The sequence below is a fragment of the Amblyomma maculatum genome, chromosome 8 (genome assembly GCF_055883805.1).
Source record: "Amblyomma maculatum isolate TAMU_Amacu chromosome 8, ASM5588380v1, whole genome shotgun sequence".
Taxonomy (NCBI): Eukaryota; Metazoa; Arthropoda; class Arachnida; order Ixodida; family Ixodidae; genus Amblyomma; species Amblyomma maculatum.
The window spans coordinates 89,194,978-89,213,818 of record NC_139351.1 but is presented as its reverse complement, the minus strand read 5'-3'; the positions used below and the strand labels follow the sequence as shown (position 1 = coordinate 89,213,818).

Genomic DNA, 18,841 nt, shown 5'->3' with positions numbered 1-18,841 from the left:
AGTGTAGCACAACCTCCTCGCTGCGCTTTACCCCCCTGCCCCCAGCGACCGGTGCACCAGGTATCAAGAGTTCGCAAAGCAGGGCAAGATGCAAAGGAGCGAACTAAACAGCTTCACGCACTAGCTGCACGCGACCTTTATTTGAGGCGTATGGCCATCACGGTGTCATGGTAGCCATCTCTGTTCATGCTGCCGGTATTACAATAGAGCACCTCTGTGGACACATGGAAAATTTAGATCATGAGTGACAGAGAAAATAACTGTGATCATTTGTCACAACTTTTCTTTTTTTCTCTACCCTAGTGATGGCCGTGTGCTAAGTGAAGCCTTCCTGCAGCTACCTTCAAAGAGGGAGCTTCCAGACTATTATGATGTCATAAAGAAACCTGTTGATCTGAAGAAAATCAAGGTGAGAGAGGAGTGTTCTTGATGGCACAAGAAACAACAGTCAGTTAGCTTTGGGCAGATAATGGCCAGTTTCGTCCTTATTTTTTTCAATCATATTAATTTTTAAGTTATTTGAAGCAATTTATGGTTTGCTTGAAGCTAAACCTTAACTATTCACCTAAGCTTACTTTCCATCACAGAATTTAACAACATGTAGTGAGCACTTGTCTGTTTTCCTCGTGTGCATTCTGTTGTGCGCACTGTTCCTCACGCTGTATTCTCAATCTCACCTGCTTGTCATGAAGGCCCGCATCCGCGAGCACCGGTACCGGACTCTGGATGACCTCGAGGACGACTTCATGCTGCTGTGCATCAACGCCCAGACATACAACGTGGAGGGCTCGCTCATCTACGAGGACTCCATCGTACTGCAGTCGGTGTTCACCAGCGCACGGGAGCGGCTCCAGAAGGACGGCGACCTGGCGCTGGGCACCGACGACCAGGACACGGACGAGGACGGACCCTCGACTGCGGCAGAACACGGCTCGGAGGTGCGCCCCCTCTCGCTGGTGCTGCACACTTGAAGCGGTCCACCCGCGCCAACTGCCTTTTCACCCGTGATTAACACCCTAACACTCTTCCCCTGCATCGTGCACTGCTCGGTCGTTCATTGCCTGTCTAATATTCATCCCCTCGGAAAGTTTTTAACAGACGTTGCGCATCCCGTTGCGAGGCGCCGCGGTGTGTGAGCTGTTGCAAATGGGACGTTTCCACATCGCCGTCGCAACTGCCTGTCGAGAGCATTTACTTTCTCGCAACAGTGTGTGTCTCTGGCATCCTGTTTCTTTTTTTGCATAAAACTGATTTACTGTTCACCCATTGCTGCTGTGTGGTTGAATTCTTTTGCACTTTAGTGCATGCACGTGTGTTCTTCTAGTGTAGCATGTGTTGTTGGCTGCATGCAGAGCTAATTCTCGCGTGCTAAACAGATCTATTAACCACGTTGTGACACTACCATTGCATACCGTCTGTATTGCCGAGCACACCTCAGATGCTGCACTGAATTCTTTTCGACTAATCCTTGATTCCTTTTTCTTTCTTTTTTGGTGGGGTTCTATGTGAGAATTGCAGTAAGCATCCGCAAACACTCTGTGGTTTATGTCTGCCGCCTACTGGAGGATGCTCTCACATTGTAGTTGCACTGGTGCGAAATTATGTGCTGTTGACCATACATTTAACACAGGCTGGTTCATCCTTAATGCAGCACGAGTACTGCACATCCCACAGGTAACTCGAGATAAGGTTACTCCAAATGAGGCAACTCAAGATAGGACAACTCGAGATAAGATAATTAAAAAGATTACCCTAGATAACTCTAGATGAGATAAACTGCTTTGGGAACATGGTTCCTGCTCCTTCATCAAGACACATCGACAAGATAGGTGCAAAGTGCAACCCTGAGCCGTAAAGTGTTTTATCACAACCATTAAGCAGTAGAAAAGATGCCACCCGTGTCCTTGGCGGCACATTTTGGCACCATAGCGTCTCTCAACGTCTATGCGAGCAGTGACTTCTAGCTGGTTTGTTTAGGTGTTATTGTTGTACCCAACGTGTCACCAGATTTTCGAGACACTACTATAAGTTCAGTTGCTCAACTCGATTACATCCCTTTTCTGGAATGAGCACTATGTACTTCGTATATTCACTCGTGATATGCTCTCCGTGCTTGTGCACTCTCGATATTTGTGGTTAGAGAAACACTTGAAGGCACCTACTGTTCACATAATTTCATTCCATCTCAAGTCAGGCATCATGAAAAGTGGGATACCAACTCTATGCTCATTGGATGCTATATTGCAGTTCCTACCCTGGTTCATTCAAAAGGACAGCATCTCGCACACACTGCACAATATTGAGTGTGGTGCAAAATATAGGGTGTGCGATTGAGAACAGCCTCTCGAAACTTTTCCTAAAGCAAAAACGTCAGTAAAAGTGACGTCTTCCCAGGAAGACTGGTATCTTTCCATATTTTTTTTTCCCTTGCAGCGCTACCTTAGAGACTAACCAGAGTTTATACTCCACCCCGGTTGTTCAGTGCAGCATGACCAAAGCTGCAGAGTGTGCTTAGTCATCATTTTGATGCTGCAGAATGTAGCGCCAACATAAAATGGCCACACGAGCACTTGGAATAACGGAATAACGTTTTAAAGTGTGCATTCGGGAAACACTGTTCCAGATCAAGGCTTAACGCGTGCCCGCGTTGCACACAATATTTATGGAGTTTAGCGTTCGTTACTTTTCCATGTGAAAATGGCATTGCAAACATGGCAGCACACTTCGAAGCAGGATGTCTCACTTCGAAGTGTACTCGTCATTCTTACTGGGTTTTTCAGTATGTTCATTAATAAGAAATGGCGCATGAGACTTTCATTTGGCCCCATCTCCCCTTGGGCAGCATCGAGTGCAAATTTCCTTCTATTTTGGGTAATGATTCTGTCTCTCCAAGGCCTAAAGAAGAAAGTCGGTTTGTTGATGAAAAGTGGTTTCAGTCCAAAAAACCAGGTGGCGCCACTAGGCTGATCAAGTTGCCACGCATGTTTACAGATGCTGAACTAAATGTGCGGTTGTGACGAACAGCGTAACATGACACAAAATGCTATTCTAAACCTTCAGAATGCCCTTGCAGGGCTTGATACATTGATAGCGTCGATTTATACTCTTTTGCAACCAAAGCTGCCTAGCAAACGACGCGATGCAGAGAAACACAACACACTCTCATGATTGTCTGAAAGGGTTTCCTAGCTTCCATAGTGCTCCAAGTTATGAGATGGAGTATATATAAGTCGCTTTGCAAGCATGCACCCGTGCATCTCGCTATAGCTTTGATTCGTTCTTCTCAGCTGACGTTTGTGCGAACCGGAATAGGATGCTCCCTGTTTTGCCATTCTAACGGCTCTACGTCATGCATGAGGGTTTGGGGTTTTATTGTTAGGAGTGCGCAGTCATTGAAATTTTGCTTCATTCATCAGCTTTGGCTGCCTGGTGAGTGCTTCCTCACTTTTGATTTTCTTTGGTCTTCTCACTCAAGAGCATTGCACTGCGCGCTTGATTCACTTGTGGCAGCTGCACCATGACTTTTAAGCGTTTGGGGTTTTATTGTTAGGAGTGCGCAGTCATTGAAATTTTGCTTCATTCATCAGCTTTGGCTGCCTGGTGAGTGCTTCCTCACTTTTGATTTTCTTTGGTCTTCTCACTCAAGAGCATTGCACTGCACGCTTGATTCACTTGTGGCAGCTGCACCATGACTTTTAAGCGTCTTCCATTCCCATCGAGAAAGTTGCGTGTTTCCCACGTGTGGCACAGGTCTATTTCTTTTTTGTATGACGTCAGTCTCTTCTCTTTGCCCGGATGTTACAGGAAAAGACGAAGAAGCGCAAGAGCCGTCATGTGCGGCGATACATCAGCGACGACGATGACACCGAGGAGAGCGACTAGCTGCGATGATGGTGTGCACCCCACTGTCTCTCGTTTCCCTCGTCCCTTTGCTTGCACCACATCGATCATCCACCCCTCCATTTTTTTTTTCTTTTTTTTTTCTTTTTTTTTTCTATCCCCGACATGGGAGAGAGCTTTGTAGATTGTTTCCTTGTCAATTCCACTCATTTGTATATCTTTTTTTTTTCCCCCTTCGCTCCGTCGTGGATCTCTGCCTGCTGTTTGAGAAACTGCTTTTACATGGTTTCTCATTCTTTGTACCTCATCCCTCTCTCTTGTGCGGGGAATAAACGGCTGCTGTCTCTCAGATGGAAGAATTGTCCCATTTTGTCATCCAAGCCTTGCCTCCCAATCCATGCTTAAACTAAGTGCTAATGTGCCTTGCAACTGTTTTTAAAGGGGGTCTTGAGCTTGCTCCAACTCATTTCTGATGACTTCTAGCAGAGTCCTTCTTGTAGTCTTTAATCTCAAATAATTGTCCTCTGCTTTTAAAACGTCCGGAGACTCTGATTGATAAACAGATTGCTCAAAAACTGCCTTTAGCACTTCCATAAATATTTTTTTCCATTTACCTTTCCGTAGAAATACATAAATTTCATAGACTGATTAACTGGCTCCAGAAACCTTTTGACCTCTAAAAGTGCACCTTTTGTTTTTGGTAAATTTAAGTTGTTTTGCTTTTTACGAGTTCGGGAGTTCGTTGGTGTGCATTTGGCTACATACTCCAGAAGATTAGAAACTTGGCCTTGTTAATTTCGCACTAAAGACGGTTACAACAGCATATAAGGCGATGGATGAAGGTGAGATTACGCCGTTCTAATCATCGCCACTTGCTCCTATATATAATCGTGCTTTCTGAGCAAAGGTATCTGTTGATAGTTATTTTTTTTTCTTTTGGTCCTCATCCTATGCACTGTTGGTAACTGTTTCATTGAGCACAAAACATTCTACATATTGCAGAGAAATTTCAAGTTGGAAATGAAACGTTTCTTTCAGCCACCCTGTTCAAACTTATCGCCGATAACATCTCGAGTTGTGCTTCTTTTGATTTTTGACTTGAAGGAAAGGGTACTTTGGAGTATGGCCGCATGCTGTGTAAAAATGCCTCTCTCAAAAAGTGCCATTTTCAATCAACACTTTGTGATTGGTGCACGCAAATCAATTACATATACGTCTATTCAATTTTTCTTAGTGCCTCCTTATTCTTTAACTTGAAAGCAGACTGAGCTTGTACCCTCTTATGTTTTCTTAATTTTCTTTTTCTTTTTTTTTACTTTCTGCAAGACATAGAAGCTGAATCACTTTCCAAGAATCCAACCAAATTCAGGGATTTGAATGTTTGAAGGTTGCAAGTAAAGCATGCCAACTCTTCTTGCTCTAGCGTTAGAAATTGCGACATAGCCACTGATTAATGCCACTATGATGTTCAGGCTTCTCGTCAAAACATGGAAATACAGGGGAAGTTAGAAATGAAACCTCCATGGCAATATTTCCGATTTCCACAGTCATGCATGCCCTCAAACAATGCTCCATTGGCTTTTCTTGTGGCAGTATTTTCTTCGATTTAGTTTGTGTTGGGAATGTACCACTGCTGTGGATGTCACCATCGGGCCTCCATGTTTCGGTGCGTGCTTTGTGGAACAGGCTGAATGCAATCACTGCTGTAGTTGGCAATTAAATCATCTGAAATGCTAGCACAAAAGTGCTTTACACGCTTTAATTTACTGCTAGTTTTACACATTCAATTCTTTTAAAGTCATTCATTCTAAACATCTTCAGGTGCCCTTTAAGATCTCAATGTTAACTACTATAACCTATATAAAATTAGCGATGAAGTCATGCCAGTAATTGTCAAGACTAAAGCATCTATCCATCTTCCTTTGTGTCATAGTCGACTCATCTTTTGGTGCCGTATACACATTAAGGGGCCGTAATGGCAGAAGCGTTATGCAGTGGTTAATGTTCAACTGTTGCAGGGGACGACTTGGTTTACATTGTCTTAACTGCTGCGAGTGCTGGCAAAAAATGATTTTGGACATAGAAAAAAAAAAAAAAGATCAGATTCCTGTGCAGCCCACTTTTGCTTTCCAGTAATGGGAAGTGATAAAGGCCTCACATATCGGTAATGCTGAAACAGGCAGTGTTTATTTGGAATTCCTTGCCCTTACTGCAAACTGGTTACCTCTGTTGCTAGGAACAAGGAGAGTGAGTCTAATCAGATCTTGCAGTAAATGACATCTGGGTATCCGTGGTGAAATGACCCGTGCTGACATGTCATTTGGCATATTAGTCTCTGGCGCATTTGGTCAGTCTCTGCATCTAGCATTGAAACTGCGCTTGCTCAAGGTATCTATCAACATGCCCCAAAATGCACTCTTACGTGTGCTTCCATCGTAACGTGCACCCCTCAACCGTGGCTATCTAGGAAAACACCACCCTCTGAATTTCACTGCACCAGTCAATTAGTGCAGGGGTTGCTCAGCTGATTCAGGTTGCAATTTTGGTTGGGTGCTTTGATGTGCACGGAGCGAGCCTGTTAACGAGTGTGAAACTAGGCCCATTCTGGGTGAGAACAGCACTGTCATCTTTCAGATCAAAGTGAGCTAAAAAAACAAAAAAAAAAAAAACATTAACATTCTAGAACTTGTAGATTTTTTTCTAGTAGGCTTACATTTCTGGTTTCAGGTGTGTAATGTAAATGTGACTTTCTGAAGTACTGTGTTACAAACCACTGTACAGAAAGTTGCATAAATGTATAAAAAAGAGCATTTTCTGCACTTATTTTGACCTTTATTTGTAGTTACTGTTTGTATGCATTATCGAAATACAAAAATGTCAATGCACGCTAGAGAATTCCAGGTGTTGCGACTACCAAAGTCATGGCCTACATTAAAAAATTTATTCTGAAGACATCTAAATTCCCTGCTTTTTTTTTTTTCTACTCGCACCTTCGCTTCTTGCGGAGAGCACACATTACTCTAAGTTTGAAAATATTTATCATGCCCATTCCTCAGTCCACCTTATTCTTCTGTTCTTTATTGACTGAGCAGTTTTTTCAAAAACCACGATCACGCTTTTTTCGTTTCGCCCCGCCGGGTTGGCACAGTGGTTAGGGCGCTAGACTACTAATCCCACGGATGCGGGATCGAATCCCAGTCTTGGCGGCTGCTTTTTGATGGAGGCAAAAAGCAAGACGCTCATGCGCTGTGCGATGTCGGTGCACGTTAAAGAACCCCAGGTGGTTGAAATTTCTGGAGTCCTCCACTACGGCGTCTCTCATAGCCTGAGTCGCTTTGGGACGTTAAGCCCCACAAAATCACAACCACTTTTTCCGTTTCAGTAAAAAAAATAAAAAACGCCGAGAAATGCAGGCTGTAAAAACAACTTGAAGAATGTGCAGTCCACCACCAGGATTGCAAAATAGTCTGATATTCATTGATAATTTGATATGCATGTATTGCTGCAGTAGATATGTTTATATCTGTAACGTATAAGAAACAAATCTGGCACACACACTAGCGGCACGCTTGCTACGTACAATGATGTGCCGCTCTCTGGGCTTCACTTGGGCCCAGCTTGTCTTGCATCGAAGCTGCAGCGAACAGCGCTTTAAAACCAGTCATCACTTATCATAAGAGGTGTAATCCTATTATTAGCGCACCAAAAATAAACAAAGGTATAGTTGATCTCTCTCTAGCGCCTTCAGCAACGAAGCACATCACGCAAGAGCCAACAGCCTTCAGTTAGCAAGGTTGGATTCCCCACATGACAGCAGTGTGGTGCTGAAAGTAAGTATGCCAGAATGAAGGATATCTACACTTCCAAGTTCCCTTCAAGATTCTTCGCATACGAAGTGGGATTGTGGGGGTCATCACAATGATCCTCACAATGTGTTCGATGGTATGATGATAGGTTATGTTTGACTTGCAGGAGCATGATGCACAATTTGATAAATCTAGGGGTTGGTGATTTCGGCTTCAAATGAAAAATGCTAATAAAGGTATTCCAAATTTATTTCTAAAAATGTTCAAACCGGAAAAGCTCAGTATTTGTGGAACGCAGATCAAAGCAGAGAAGTTGCTGGAACCAGGAACATGGTGAGGCAGCAACGTCTTTGGAATGCAGTCCTGCGGTAAAATTTTGAGGCATTGATTCGTGAGCTTAGCACCTGCACGGCTGGCTGAGCACTATTGACTGTGCTCCTGGACAACTTTTTGTGGCTGTGCAATCAAGGCTACGGGGACAGAGCTTTCGTCACAATGTTACTACACCAAGTAGTTCTGTAATGCCTGTCCTCAGTTAGGGGTTTCAGTTCCACCTTTACTTGGAATAGTAGTTTTAGAGCCATCAATGATGCAGAAATGTGTTTCTTTTGCACCACTGCCCAAGTGAACGTGAATTTGCAGTTAATAAATGCACTGTGCCATGTACATCATCAAAACAAGTGCATTGCAAAAGCATACAGAAACCGGCAGTTAAACGCAGCAGAAGTACGCTTCGCGGAATTCCAGACATGATTTGTAAAACGTTTGCACACAAAAGAACGAGGACACGAAGAAACACGCACAACAGGACGAATGCTGAAACTTCGTGTCCTCGTTTTTGTGTGCTGCGAACGTTCTACAAGATAGATCAATACCAACAGGCCCAAACATGGTGTTGTTCGACAGATGGCGCAGCCATCACTGTTGCACGGTGTAGTGTACTATCTTAAAGTGCACTACACTAACACTGTACTGGCTTGTATTACAGTATAATCTTTACGTGATTAAACGTGCATATTCCCATAATGGTATAATGTTATATAAAGCACGATTTGCAAAATTTCTGGAAGGACTACATACTGCTGCGCATTGAGCCGATGCGATTCGGCTCTGTAGCTCGGGCTGCACTGCCACAAGAAATCCGGGAGTGCAGAGTACAACTAGGCACTGGATTTTTTTGGTGCAGACCAAAAGATGCCAATAACAATACGCAATTTTTAAAATTTGGTTCTCACCAAAAGGATTCAGTATCTTTGACATGTATGGCACAGCTTGTGGGGATTTAAGAGTTGCATTCAGAGGAGGAAATGGCAAGGCACACAAACCATGGGCACAGTGGGAAGAATTGCTTCAATAGGTTTCTCCACCCCGAGCATCACACATAAGCATTGCTAAAAAGTGTCGTGTTCCACCTACCCCTACATTTCTGCGACAGTTCACCGTTGCAGTTGGCACGCACACCATAGACTTGCCACTTCATTATTCAACAGAGCACAACGACACAACAGTAATGTGACAACCAAGTTTTTAAAAGTGAATTCACTCTATGCGTTTCGGAACGACAGTTCGATCGTATAGCTTCCACCACATTTTATGTGTCAATATCATTTCGTTCTGTGATCAAAGCTGTATGTACGACCATTGGTGTGTTATTCCTGATAAATTTACTATTTAGGCTGACAAAATGGTCAGGATAATAAATCAGATGTAGAAATATAATTCACCGGGAAAAAAGAAATACATTCTAAAGGCTGGTTCACACTGGCGAGTACATGATCAAGAATACGAGTACAAACGTGAATTAGTATGTTTCACTCTCGCAGTGCTCCTTTACATGTGTGCCCAACAACTCTGGGCGCAGTAAGTCGATTGTGCACACGCGCACATGCAATCTTGAATTTTCCCGCCCTGGAAGGAGGCACAAGCGCTGCGGATTGGCTCAGTAGTTTTGCGACTGGAAGTCATGTCACAAGAAATCAGTCAGCGAGCGACTCCCACAAACGGGTCGCTGGCGACTCATTCGGGTCTCCTCCTCCATGACGAATCCTGTCGCGCGGCGAGTCGCCAGTGTGAACCAGCCTTAAAACAAACAAGACAAAAATGCCCAGTTTGAGAAATAAAAACCAACAAGCCTGACCGTCTGCGCAAACTCATCACTGGCTTAGTGCTGTTACATAGGTTTTCCAGTGTGTGTATGGACACCTGAAAACTCTTGGTACCATAACAAGCCACTATTGATGTGAAACTGTGCACAAACGGTACAAAACTGCATGCTCTAGCTTCCACAACGATCATGCAATGGTTGAAGGGACAGTCTGCTGGCAGAATGAGTATGAAATTATTGACATATTCTGGTAGGCCTCACTACTTGGTGGCAGTATCAAGGGAAGAGCTCGTGGTTTAACCGAAAATTTATACGTTAAATTGATCACAAAAGTCTGGTTTTAGTGAATGGTGGTGCCATACTGCGTTCTTGCGTTGCTACTAAATAGTGTCTGCTCAGATTGTCTGAAGTGAACCTACATTTTAAGGCTATGCCACAGTATGCTATTGTGTTCGTATCAACTTAAGAAAGTCTGTGTTGTTCTCTTTCAATAAATTAGTTATTCTTATTCTTTAATCTTGCTTGATTCCCTTTTAAAATGTATACAAAACAGAAAATCACGCAACCAAAGGTGCCGCTAGTAGTGCCACTGCCATTGGCAGCACTGCAACAGGCAGCAACGACTGTAAGTATCTGGTACATGTCACCAGGTTTATTTATTCATTTCATTCTATTTAAAGCTATTTTAGTACACTCATTTATAGATTTAACAAAATCTGTGCATCTTTAGCTCATGACATGTTCTGCACGTGACCTAGGTGGCGAAGCAGTTGTCGTGCTCGCAGAGCTGCATAGAGTTACTTTACTAGCTGCAAGTTGTGTCCATGACGTCAGTATTTGCATATACTGACTACCATTGAGAAAACGAGGTACCTTATGCAAATATTAAGTTTTAAATTGTTCTTCCATGTTTCTCGGCTCCACAGATGGGCATTCGTTAATTTCGGGATGGAATTTCGAATGAAGCTAGAAAAACATAGTTGAAAAAGTCAGTAGACTGTCCCTTTAAGTGAATCCACTGCTGCCATTGTACAAGGTCATCTCGCTCAGCACAACGTGTAACCAGAAACGAGGCAAGAATTTTTTAGAACTAAACTGCCATTTATGGTTTTGTCTCATGTCCTAGTAAGTCAACTTCAACAATTTGTTATAACTGTAGAGCTTGCTTCTGCAAGGATAGCTCCTATTGTGACTAACTCTGTGTCAATTACTGTTACGCAAGCTGCTCGTTCTAAAATATACCTAAGCTAAAGTCTGTCACTTTGACTGCACAGGGACACTGCATATTTCACCGAAAAAATGTGTGTGCGTGCACATGCGTGGAAGACAATGTTTGGCCAAAATGAAAATACTTTTCTGAAATAAGAAGAAAAGTCTGCCAAATTTAAAAAGTTCACTTAAGATTGTGAAGTTATGTTTGCTTGGTAGCACTGGGTGTGGGCCTCGATACGCAAATGCTAACAATTTGAAGAGTCTTCTCGAAAGAGCTAGACTGGCTCTTTCTGTGAGCAAGACGCTTTTGTGAATTTAAAATTGTCAGTCCCAAAGAACCATTTTAATAGGTTGTCTGGTTGCATTTCTTTGTACCGAAGAGGTTTGCCCTCCCATTTAAGGGGGCTACAGTCTATCTCAGTGGTAAATACCTGCAAAACACGCACGACACTGCAATAGCGGAACAGAAAGAACAGTCAACCTTTCTATGGCTACAACATTCAGCAGCTCTCGTACAATTACGCCGGAAGGTAGGAACACTGCTCGAGACACAATGTACTTTAAAATTTCTGTGTCGCACCCTGGCGTAGTTATAACTCTTGCATCTGAAGACTTCGAGGCAGCTACAACAGAACCTGGTTTTGCGCAAGGCCAAAAACACAGGCCAAGCCAAATATGAAAACTTGTCTCCCCAGCATCCCCACAGTAGTTGAAGTGGCGCCAGGTTTCCTTGAATGGGCTACTGAGGTCGCTGTCAGCCGTGGACTGATAGCCACCTAGCACGGACCATCTGTATTCTGCCTTTTATGGCAAAATAAATGTTTTGCAATCCAATCCTTGCAAGTAACACTGAGAAACCCTATGCATAGTTCAATGTCACCATTCACCCCAACTCCACTATGTAATGCCCAAGAAGGGCCTTCATAGTATGCGAATAAAAAATAAATATGCCAGTGATATCTACTTCAAGTCATTGCAGCTAGCTGGAGCCCTAGATGTAGAGGTGATGACACCTAACCCATCTTTACCGTTACATCATCTTGGCAGCAAAAGTGACTATCTGTACTATAAATACATGACTGGCATTAAAATCTCTCAAAATCAAATACAGTCACCTGTGTTTGATTCAAAGGAAGTGGCAAAATGTAACGTGATCTTCAGGCAGTAGCAATGACATTTGCTGTTTTGGGGAAAGAAAGCCGCCTATTTAGGCATGCCCACTTAACAGAGTCTTCCAGAATATGAGTACTTAGGAATAGACTCTGCTTACAGTTCAGGGTGGGCTTTGAGTATGACATTTCAGCAGAGCAGCAACTCATCTGCACACAGTGCAATCCGACTGCAGAGGACACGACAGGCATCTTCCCCAAAGCACACACAACACTTAGCGGTGACGACAGCTAATGATGGAAGAGTATGGTCAGTGGTCAGGCCCAATGGAAGAGTACGGTCAGCCCAAGTCTCCGTGTCGGTAGAGCATGTGTGTCCGCAGGCTGCTGTTCTGGCTGAAGTGCTGTTTGCAGTAGCGGCACACAAATGGGCGCTCGCCGGTGTGGCAACGTTTGTGCCTGTTCAGGTTGCTTGGGTCAGTGAAGGCACTCGGGCAGACGTCACATCGGTACGGTCGCTCGCCTGTGTGCACTCGGGCATGGATGCGCATGTAGCTGCGGCTGCTGCACCGGTAGCCACACTGGTCACACTGGAGCCGCCGGCTATTGTTGGTATTAGCCGTAAGCTGCGGGGCCGTTGAGTCCCATGGTAACACCACAAAGGCACCTGCACGAGCAGTGCAAGTGCTGGATTAGCGGTACCTGTGACAGTACTTCCGTGCATTTTTCTTATCTTTTTTTACTATCTGCTTGCAAGCCAGTGTGTTGAAAGTCCTAAAAAGAGAAGAAAGAAAACTTAATTTGATATTTGCAATCGCGAGGGGCTATGTCCAGTAGTTTCTAGTCTTGGTGTGGTTTTAATGCTTTTTTTGTCTGTGTGCTTGACTAAAGCTAGCTGGTCAGTTAAAATTGTTGATAGAGTCAGTCACACAGGTTTGGATGCAGAGAGATAATTTTCGAATTCACAGTTTCAGCAACTGGCTTTTTTTTTTTTTTATTACGGCCAATTCTATAAAGACTACATGGGGAGGACAGTAGCTCACTTTGAAATTTACATGTTGCAAGGCTGTTCTATAGAGCCTGTGACAGATTGAGAGCTATAGTTTGTGTAGTCTGCGACTGATCCTTGTTCTCCAGCAAGTGATACGAAAAGTTGAATGCGTGCTTGAGATACTGCAAATGAAAACTATGCCACAGTTTTTGTAGTGAAGGTGAGGTTACTGTAATATGAGACAGGCTCACTGGGACCAGAATTTGGATGTATGGTTAAATAAAGCTGTTAACTCTCCAATCTTAAGCGTCACAACAGACTCCACTGTGCGCAAATATTGATGAAATCATGGACCTACTTGTCAGTTACACATGCACAAATCCTCGTGTAGCAGCATCAGTTTTCTTTTCGTTATCCAGCCGGAAGTTTGTTTACTATCATCAAGCACTCCTATATCAGCAGGCTGCTGACAGTCCCTTGTCCAGACAGCTATCGCATAATCTGGGCAGGCTCAGATAGTGACCTCTGCTTTATCTAATCCAGTGCAGACTGGATTAGGCTTATCACTTATCTGGAGCCTGGGGGGCCCTGCTGTTTAAACAGAAAAGATGATTATAGCTATGCTCTGCAGCAGGGCAAGGCCAGACAAGGCTTTGTACTCTAGAGTTAAGCAAAAATGGAACCTCGCAGTCGAAGAGGCACAACACGTGTTTTTGTGTACATTAGGCTTGCACCACTTATAGTGTTGCAATTTGTACTGTCGTGTGAGTTGATTTGATGGTCAGACCTACACGATACAAAAGAAGTTTAGATTTTTCTATGGAGAAAATATTGTATGTATGAAGCCATATTTCGACATTCAACGACAAAATTCTCAGTATTGGTGACAACTAAACCGATCAAAAGACCGCAGATGAGACGCCAAGAGAGCAGTCTTATTTCCACATGATATAAAAAGTGACAGATTCCTATGGCTACCAAATGATATAATGTATTAAGGAACCACTCGCATCCTTTTGCTTCAGAGCTGCTGAAGCTTAGTTAAATGCAACTAGCTCGAAAGCATTCATGAGCTGGTTGCACTCTCTTGTAAAACAAGGATATGAGATTCCCATGAGTTGAAGCACACACATTATTTTGTGTACATACAATGCAGCCTGTCGCATGCATGTCTTGTAATCCTCAACGTATGCTTCACACTGGTACCTTTTTTGTTTGCGCACAATTACTACGACTAGTTGTGGTAATGACAGTGGTGTTACTACTAGCACAAAAAACTATTTTCAAGTCGTTGTCCTTACTTGTGCGGCAAACTGAACTAATGCACAAAAATTTGTGCATTATATCACAAAAATACAATAAAAAATAATTACGGTCAAGAAGTACGCACACACCAGTTCCTTAAAGAGACGCTGAGGACAAGCTGAAGTTGGCCTGTACCAACAGATCAGACCTCTCTAATGATAAAGCCGTCACTGCATCTAAAACGGAGCTTTCACAAGCTTGAAAAGGCCAGAAATGAAATACAGATGTCATTACCAGCAGCCAACTTTGCAAGTAAACTGCTGTGCCCTGACACAGTTTTCACCGTAGATCCTAAAGGCTAAGCTGTACCGATACTCCGTCATTCTCTAAATATCAGTCATCACAGAGTTCTCTTCGATGCGCAAATCATCAGTTTGAATCGAGTGGCGGACAGAAATATTTTTAAAGAAATCTCGGCAATGCAATTTTTGCTTCTGAACCGACATCAACATAGCCAGAAAGAGCTATAGGATCGAAGGACAAAAACTGACCGAAGCTATCTCGAGAGTTCCTTTAAATCCTTTTGCTCAACAAAAGCAATGCATATACACGACCAAGACAGTGGGAAACAGCAACATGACCTAATAAAGGTTAGAAAAGGGAAAAACAAATTTATCGCTTGCAAGGGCACAAATGCAAGGGCACAAACGTAATGTCACACCACAGTCTCGACACGGCTCACACAAGTAACGCATCATCTGAAGAAGTAAATAAACAAACACTCAACACCACTTAATACTTCTGCCGTCCAAGGTGGTGTTTCTTGAGGCAGTTGGTCTGGTTAGAACATATGGTACAGTGCACATACTTGTAAGGGCGTTCTCTTGCATAACGCCATGTGACATACATAGTGTTCAGGTTGCCATGGTTTCCAAACTTGTTTGGGTACACACTGCAATGACACAACCCTTTGCTGGTGTAAGCACGGATGTGGCATCATGGGTAGTTGTGATCAATGCAGTCTTGCAGGAAAAATCTAACCCCTTCTTCTTTGAGAGGAGATTCTACTCAATGCGCTGATGAGGCTGCAGCCCCCAAAGCGATGGCCTTTGTGTACGCATGGAATGGAAAAAAAGAAAAGCAATTATGTGTACGAGTAAGCATGTAGTTGATGCACAGATAAAATACAAATCAATTGTCACATGTTAACTTGAATGCAAAACTAGTAGTACTGGTAGCTTCACTTCATACAATAGCTCTAGCAAAGAATTTGACATGGATTAGGTTCTGCTAGCATGGATGACACCAGATGATGAATAGTAACTAAACTGGTTTGGCTTGGTCTATGAGGCTTAACATCCTAAGGAAACTCAGGCTATGAGAGATGCCGTAGTGGAGGGATCCGGAAATTTCTAACACCTGGGGTTCTCTAACGTGCACTAGCAATGCACAGTACATGGGAAACTTTATATTTATAAAATTCATTATAAGCCAAATATTCCTGGAATTTGTGCTACATCAAATAACCTGCGCTGACAAAAGTGTTACATTTGCTATTGTGCAGCTTACAGTATAAGTGTAATCAGAAAGAGGCTTCACTGTATTGCTATAACCCTATTAATGGCAAGTTTCTAATATCACATGAATCCATCCACAGCATGTTTGAACAAAATGTCAAATGTTCAATAATGTGCAGTTAAGGACAAAAGTTTGTAGACCACAAGTTCAACAGTAAAAAAATTAAGAGGCACTCATATAATTTAACAGGTTTCATGTATGTGTAAGGTTGATGTGGAAAACAGCTATGACCAGAGAATGCATTTCAATTTCCTGCTAACTAATATAGGTTACATAAACATTATTTTGACTTGTGAGTCGTGTACTTTATGATGATAGGTCAAGTGAATTTACTGCATGATGACACCATTTCACGCACGCATGAAATTGTGTGAGGTGAGCAGTAAAAATGTTAACGAGCTAGAGGCATACACATGAAACTGAGAGCTGAAAGCCGGCGGCATGAATATTACATGGTGCCATGAACTTGCATATTCCATGACTGTACAGCAAGAAAATATGGTTTCTCTGATAGCACCCGTGACCAAGAAGCTTCCATTTCTGGGTGTACTTGGTGATTTAATGCCATGACCAAACGCATTATCTCACTTCGCATACTGAAGTCACAATTTAATGAAATTTCTATTCGTAACGTATGGCACACTGAAAATTGTCACACAGCCAGCCACAAGTTACACTACAAAAGGTCTAGGCACACTGCTGCACAAGCGACAGAACTACCTTAAGCCCAAAACAAGCGGCAAAGCACATGGAAAGCTAATATTCCATAGCTTGAGGGCAACACATGCAATTTTTACAGCCTAGAAATTTGTTTCAGAGGTTGACACATTCAACATTCTATTACATGGGTGTTGTGTTAAGTAACACCAAGAGAACATGACAGACACTTCGACACCACACTGGACAACAATATAAACTACGAAGAAATTTTTCGTCAAACACATACGACGTCCACTGAGAATGATGCACATTACGTTACCATAACAAATAACAATTGCTTACATATTGTTACGAGGCATGTCGAGAAGAATATTCTGATAACTAGACATCCAAATGGTTCGCCTCCATAGCAAACCCAGAGCTGCGCGTTGCTTACGCGCCCCAGCAGTGTTATTTATTTTTCTTTATAAAAGCGTCTACCACTGACCCGGATCATAACATCAACGCAAGCTTCGCGTAAACAACTGAGAGAACAAAACGTAGGGAATTCTAAAAACGCGCAGTGCTGAGCGAGGCCGACAGTTGCAGGGCAAGTTCGGACACTACATCAACATGAGCAAAACCTTTTGTTACGCTATTTACTAACACTTTCTGAAAACATTCACAACAAAATTATAACAGTTCAGGGTCAGTGCATTTAATTTCTTGCGGAACGGAACTGCGATAGGCTGTCGGATGCCAAGTGAAACTCTGCGTTTAAGCAGTCTTTGAGCGCTTAACTACTACTATGGTCCATTTTCTGCACATAAGAAACACAGCGTAACAAATAGAATTGCTACATATCCTTATAGCTCTTAAAGCTGCAAAATAATGTTAAAAAAATGTTGACAGTTAATTGCCTCAGTAACGGTATGTGAAAGACGCGTGCGTAATCAAACTTTACTGCGTTGAACTACTAAGTAAAAATGCGGCAGGTTTTAATTATAGTGAACTAGAATACTAGTACACTATAGTTCTAATGTCACCTAGGAAGCAAGCATTGTGTGCTGCCAAACTTAAAGCACAGACGAGTTTGGCGAAAACCACAATGCACAGTTGCCGTTCCCGACACCGTTTGGGCAGGTAACCAAGGTGAATGCCGTGAAAAAGGCGCAAAAAAAAGAGTGTCGCTTAATTCTAGATTCTCTTAGCACCATTACTATTTCAACCGGATTGAAAGAAACAAGTTATCAAGCTGACCAGTTGTCACGATTAGCAAACGCGTTACACATTTCGTTACTGCAAATTCAAGGGGGGTACTTTAAGCTGCCTGGAATAAAACATGTGGACATGGCGAAATGCGAGTGCGCTAGAGGTTTTTCCGCGTCAAAAGCGTCCCATTTAGCTCCTCACGAAGCTGCTTGTAGCCACCGGGCAGGTAACCAAGGTGAATGCCGTGAAAAAGGCGCAAAAAAAAGTGTCGCTTAATTCTATATTCTCTTAGCACCATTACTATTTCAGCCGGATTGAAAGAAACAAGTTATCAAGCTGACCAGTTGTCACGATTAGCAAACGCGTTACACATTTCGTTACTGCAAATTCAAGGGGGGTACTTTAAGCTGCCTGGAATAAAACATGTGGACATGGCGAAATGCGAGTGCGCTAGAGGTTTTTCCGCGTCAAAAGCGTCCCATTTAGCTCCTCACGAAGCTGCTTGTAGCCACCGTGTCTCCAGCAATGTCAAATACGGCACCTGCAGCCATGTTGCTCTTCATTGTGGTCAGTTAACGACACTGTAAAATAATGGCGCTAGTAGCAAGGTTTCGGTTTCGCAGTCCAGTTTCGCTTCTATGTCCGGGAGCTACTGCATAGAACAGCAAATTCAAAGATGACCGACTTCATGGAATCGAGAAGAGAATAGTTTATTGGAAGCCATTTACATATGTGGGGGATATGACCTCACCTCCATAGAAATTAAAGACAAAGTGTGGTGTTTGTTAAAGAAACGTAACAACATGCTATACTGCGCATTAAACGGCGGCGACTGTCGTGAGGATATTCAGATAACGCATCTCTTCATCCGTAGCCGAGCGCGCTGAAACTACGGAGAGCTGTCCAGCGCGGTTCATGAAGCCGACGCAACGGAGCAGGGTTCCTTTTTTCAGCGGCCCGAGAGGTCTGTCCATCTGGTAAAAAATACAGGTCACGCTCGACTTGTCCTGTCTCAGAGTGAAATGCTTCGCCAGTCCGCGGCGGCTCGTCGTGGGCACGGAGTCCAGGATGCCAAGGACCTCGCATACTCCTCGAGTGCCTTTTA

General features: G+C 43.2%; 2 protein-coding genes across 2 annotated transcripts in view; one reads left to right on the top strand and one right to left on the bottom strand.

The window, feature by feature from the left end:
* brm (ATP-dependent helicase brm) overlaps nt 1–3,992 on the top strand; it is a 38,522-nt gene extending 34,530 nt beyond the window's left edge. Inside the window, exons 26-28 of the mRNA XM_084576759.1 lie at nt 304–409; nt 693–938; nt 3,805–3,992. Coding sequence (XP_084432885.1) covers nt 304–409; nt 693–938; nt 3,805–3,882 — 430 coding nt within the window. The 3' untranslated portion in view covers nt 3,883–3,992. The remainder of the gene's footprint in view (nt 1–303; nt 410–692; nt 939–3,804) is intronic.
* A 3,885-nt stretch (nt 3,993–7,877) lies between these two features.
* Nucleotides 7,878–18,300, bottom strand: LOC146181754 (uncharacterized). Its single transcript, XM_084576763.1, has 2 exons — nt 18,278–18,300; nt 7,878–12,738 (listed from the first exon to the last, which is right to left on the bottom strand). The coding sequence occupies exons 1-2, from the start codon at nt 18,297–18,299 to the stop codon at nt 12,413–12,415; spliced, it is 348 nt and encodes a 115-aa protein (XP_084432889.1). The 5' UTR covers nt 18,300; the 3' UTR covers nt 7,878–12,412.
* Nucleotides 18,301–18,841: the final 541 nt, after the last annotated feature.

Excerpts from the sequence above, each read along its gene's own strand:
- LOC146181754 (XM_084576763.1), bottom strand. The coding sequence starts at position 18,299 with ATGAAGAGCAACATGGCTGCAG. Across the intron at positions 12,739-18,277 it reads GAAGAGCAACATGGCTGCAG|GTGCCTTTGTGGTGTTACCA; the intron begins GTGCCGTATTTG and ends CTGCTCGTGCAG.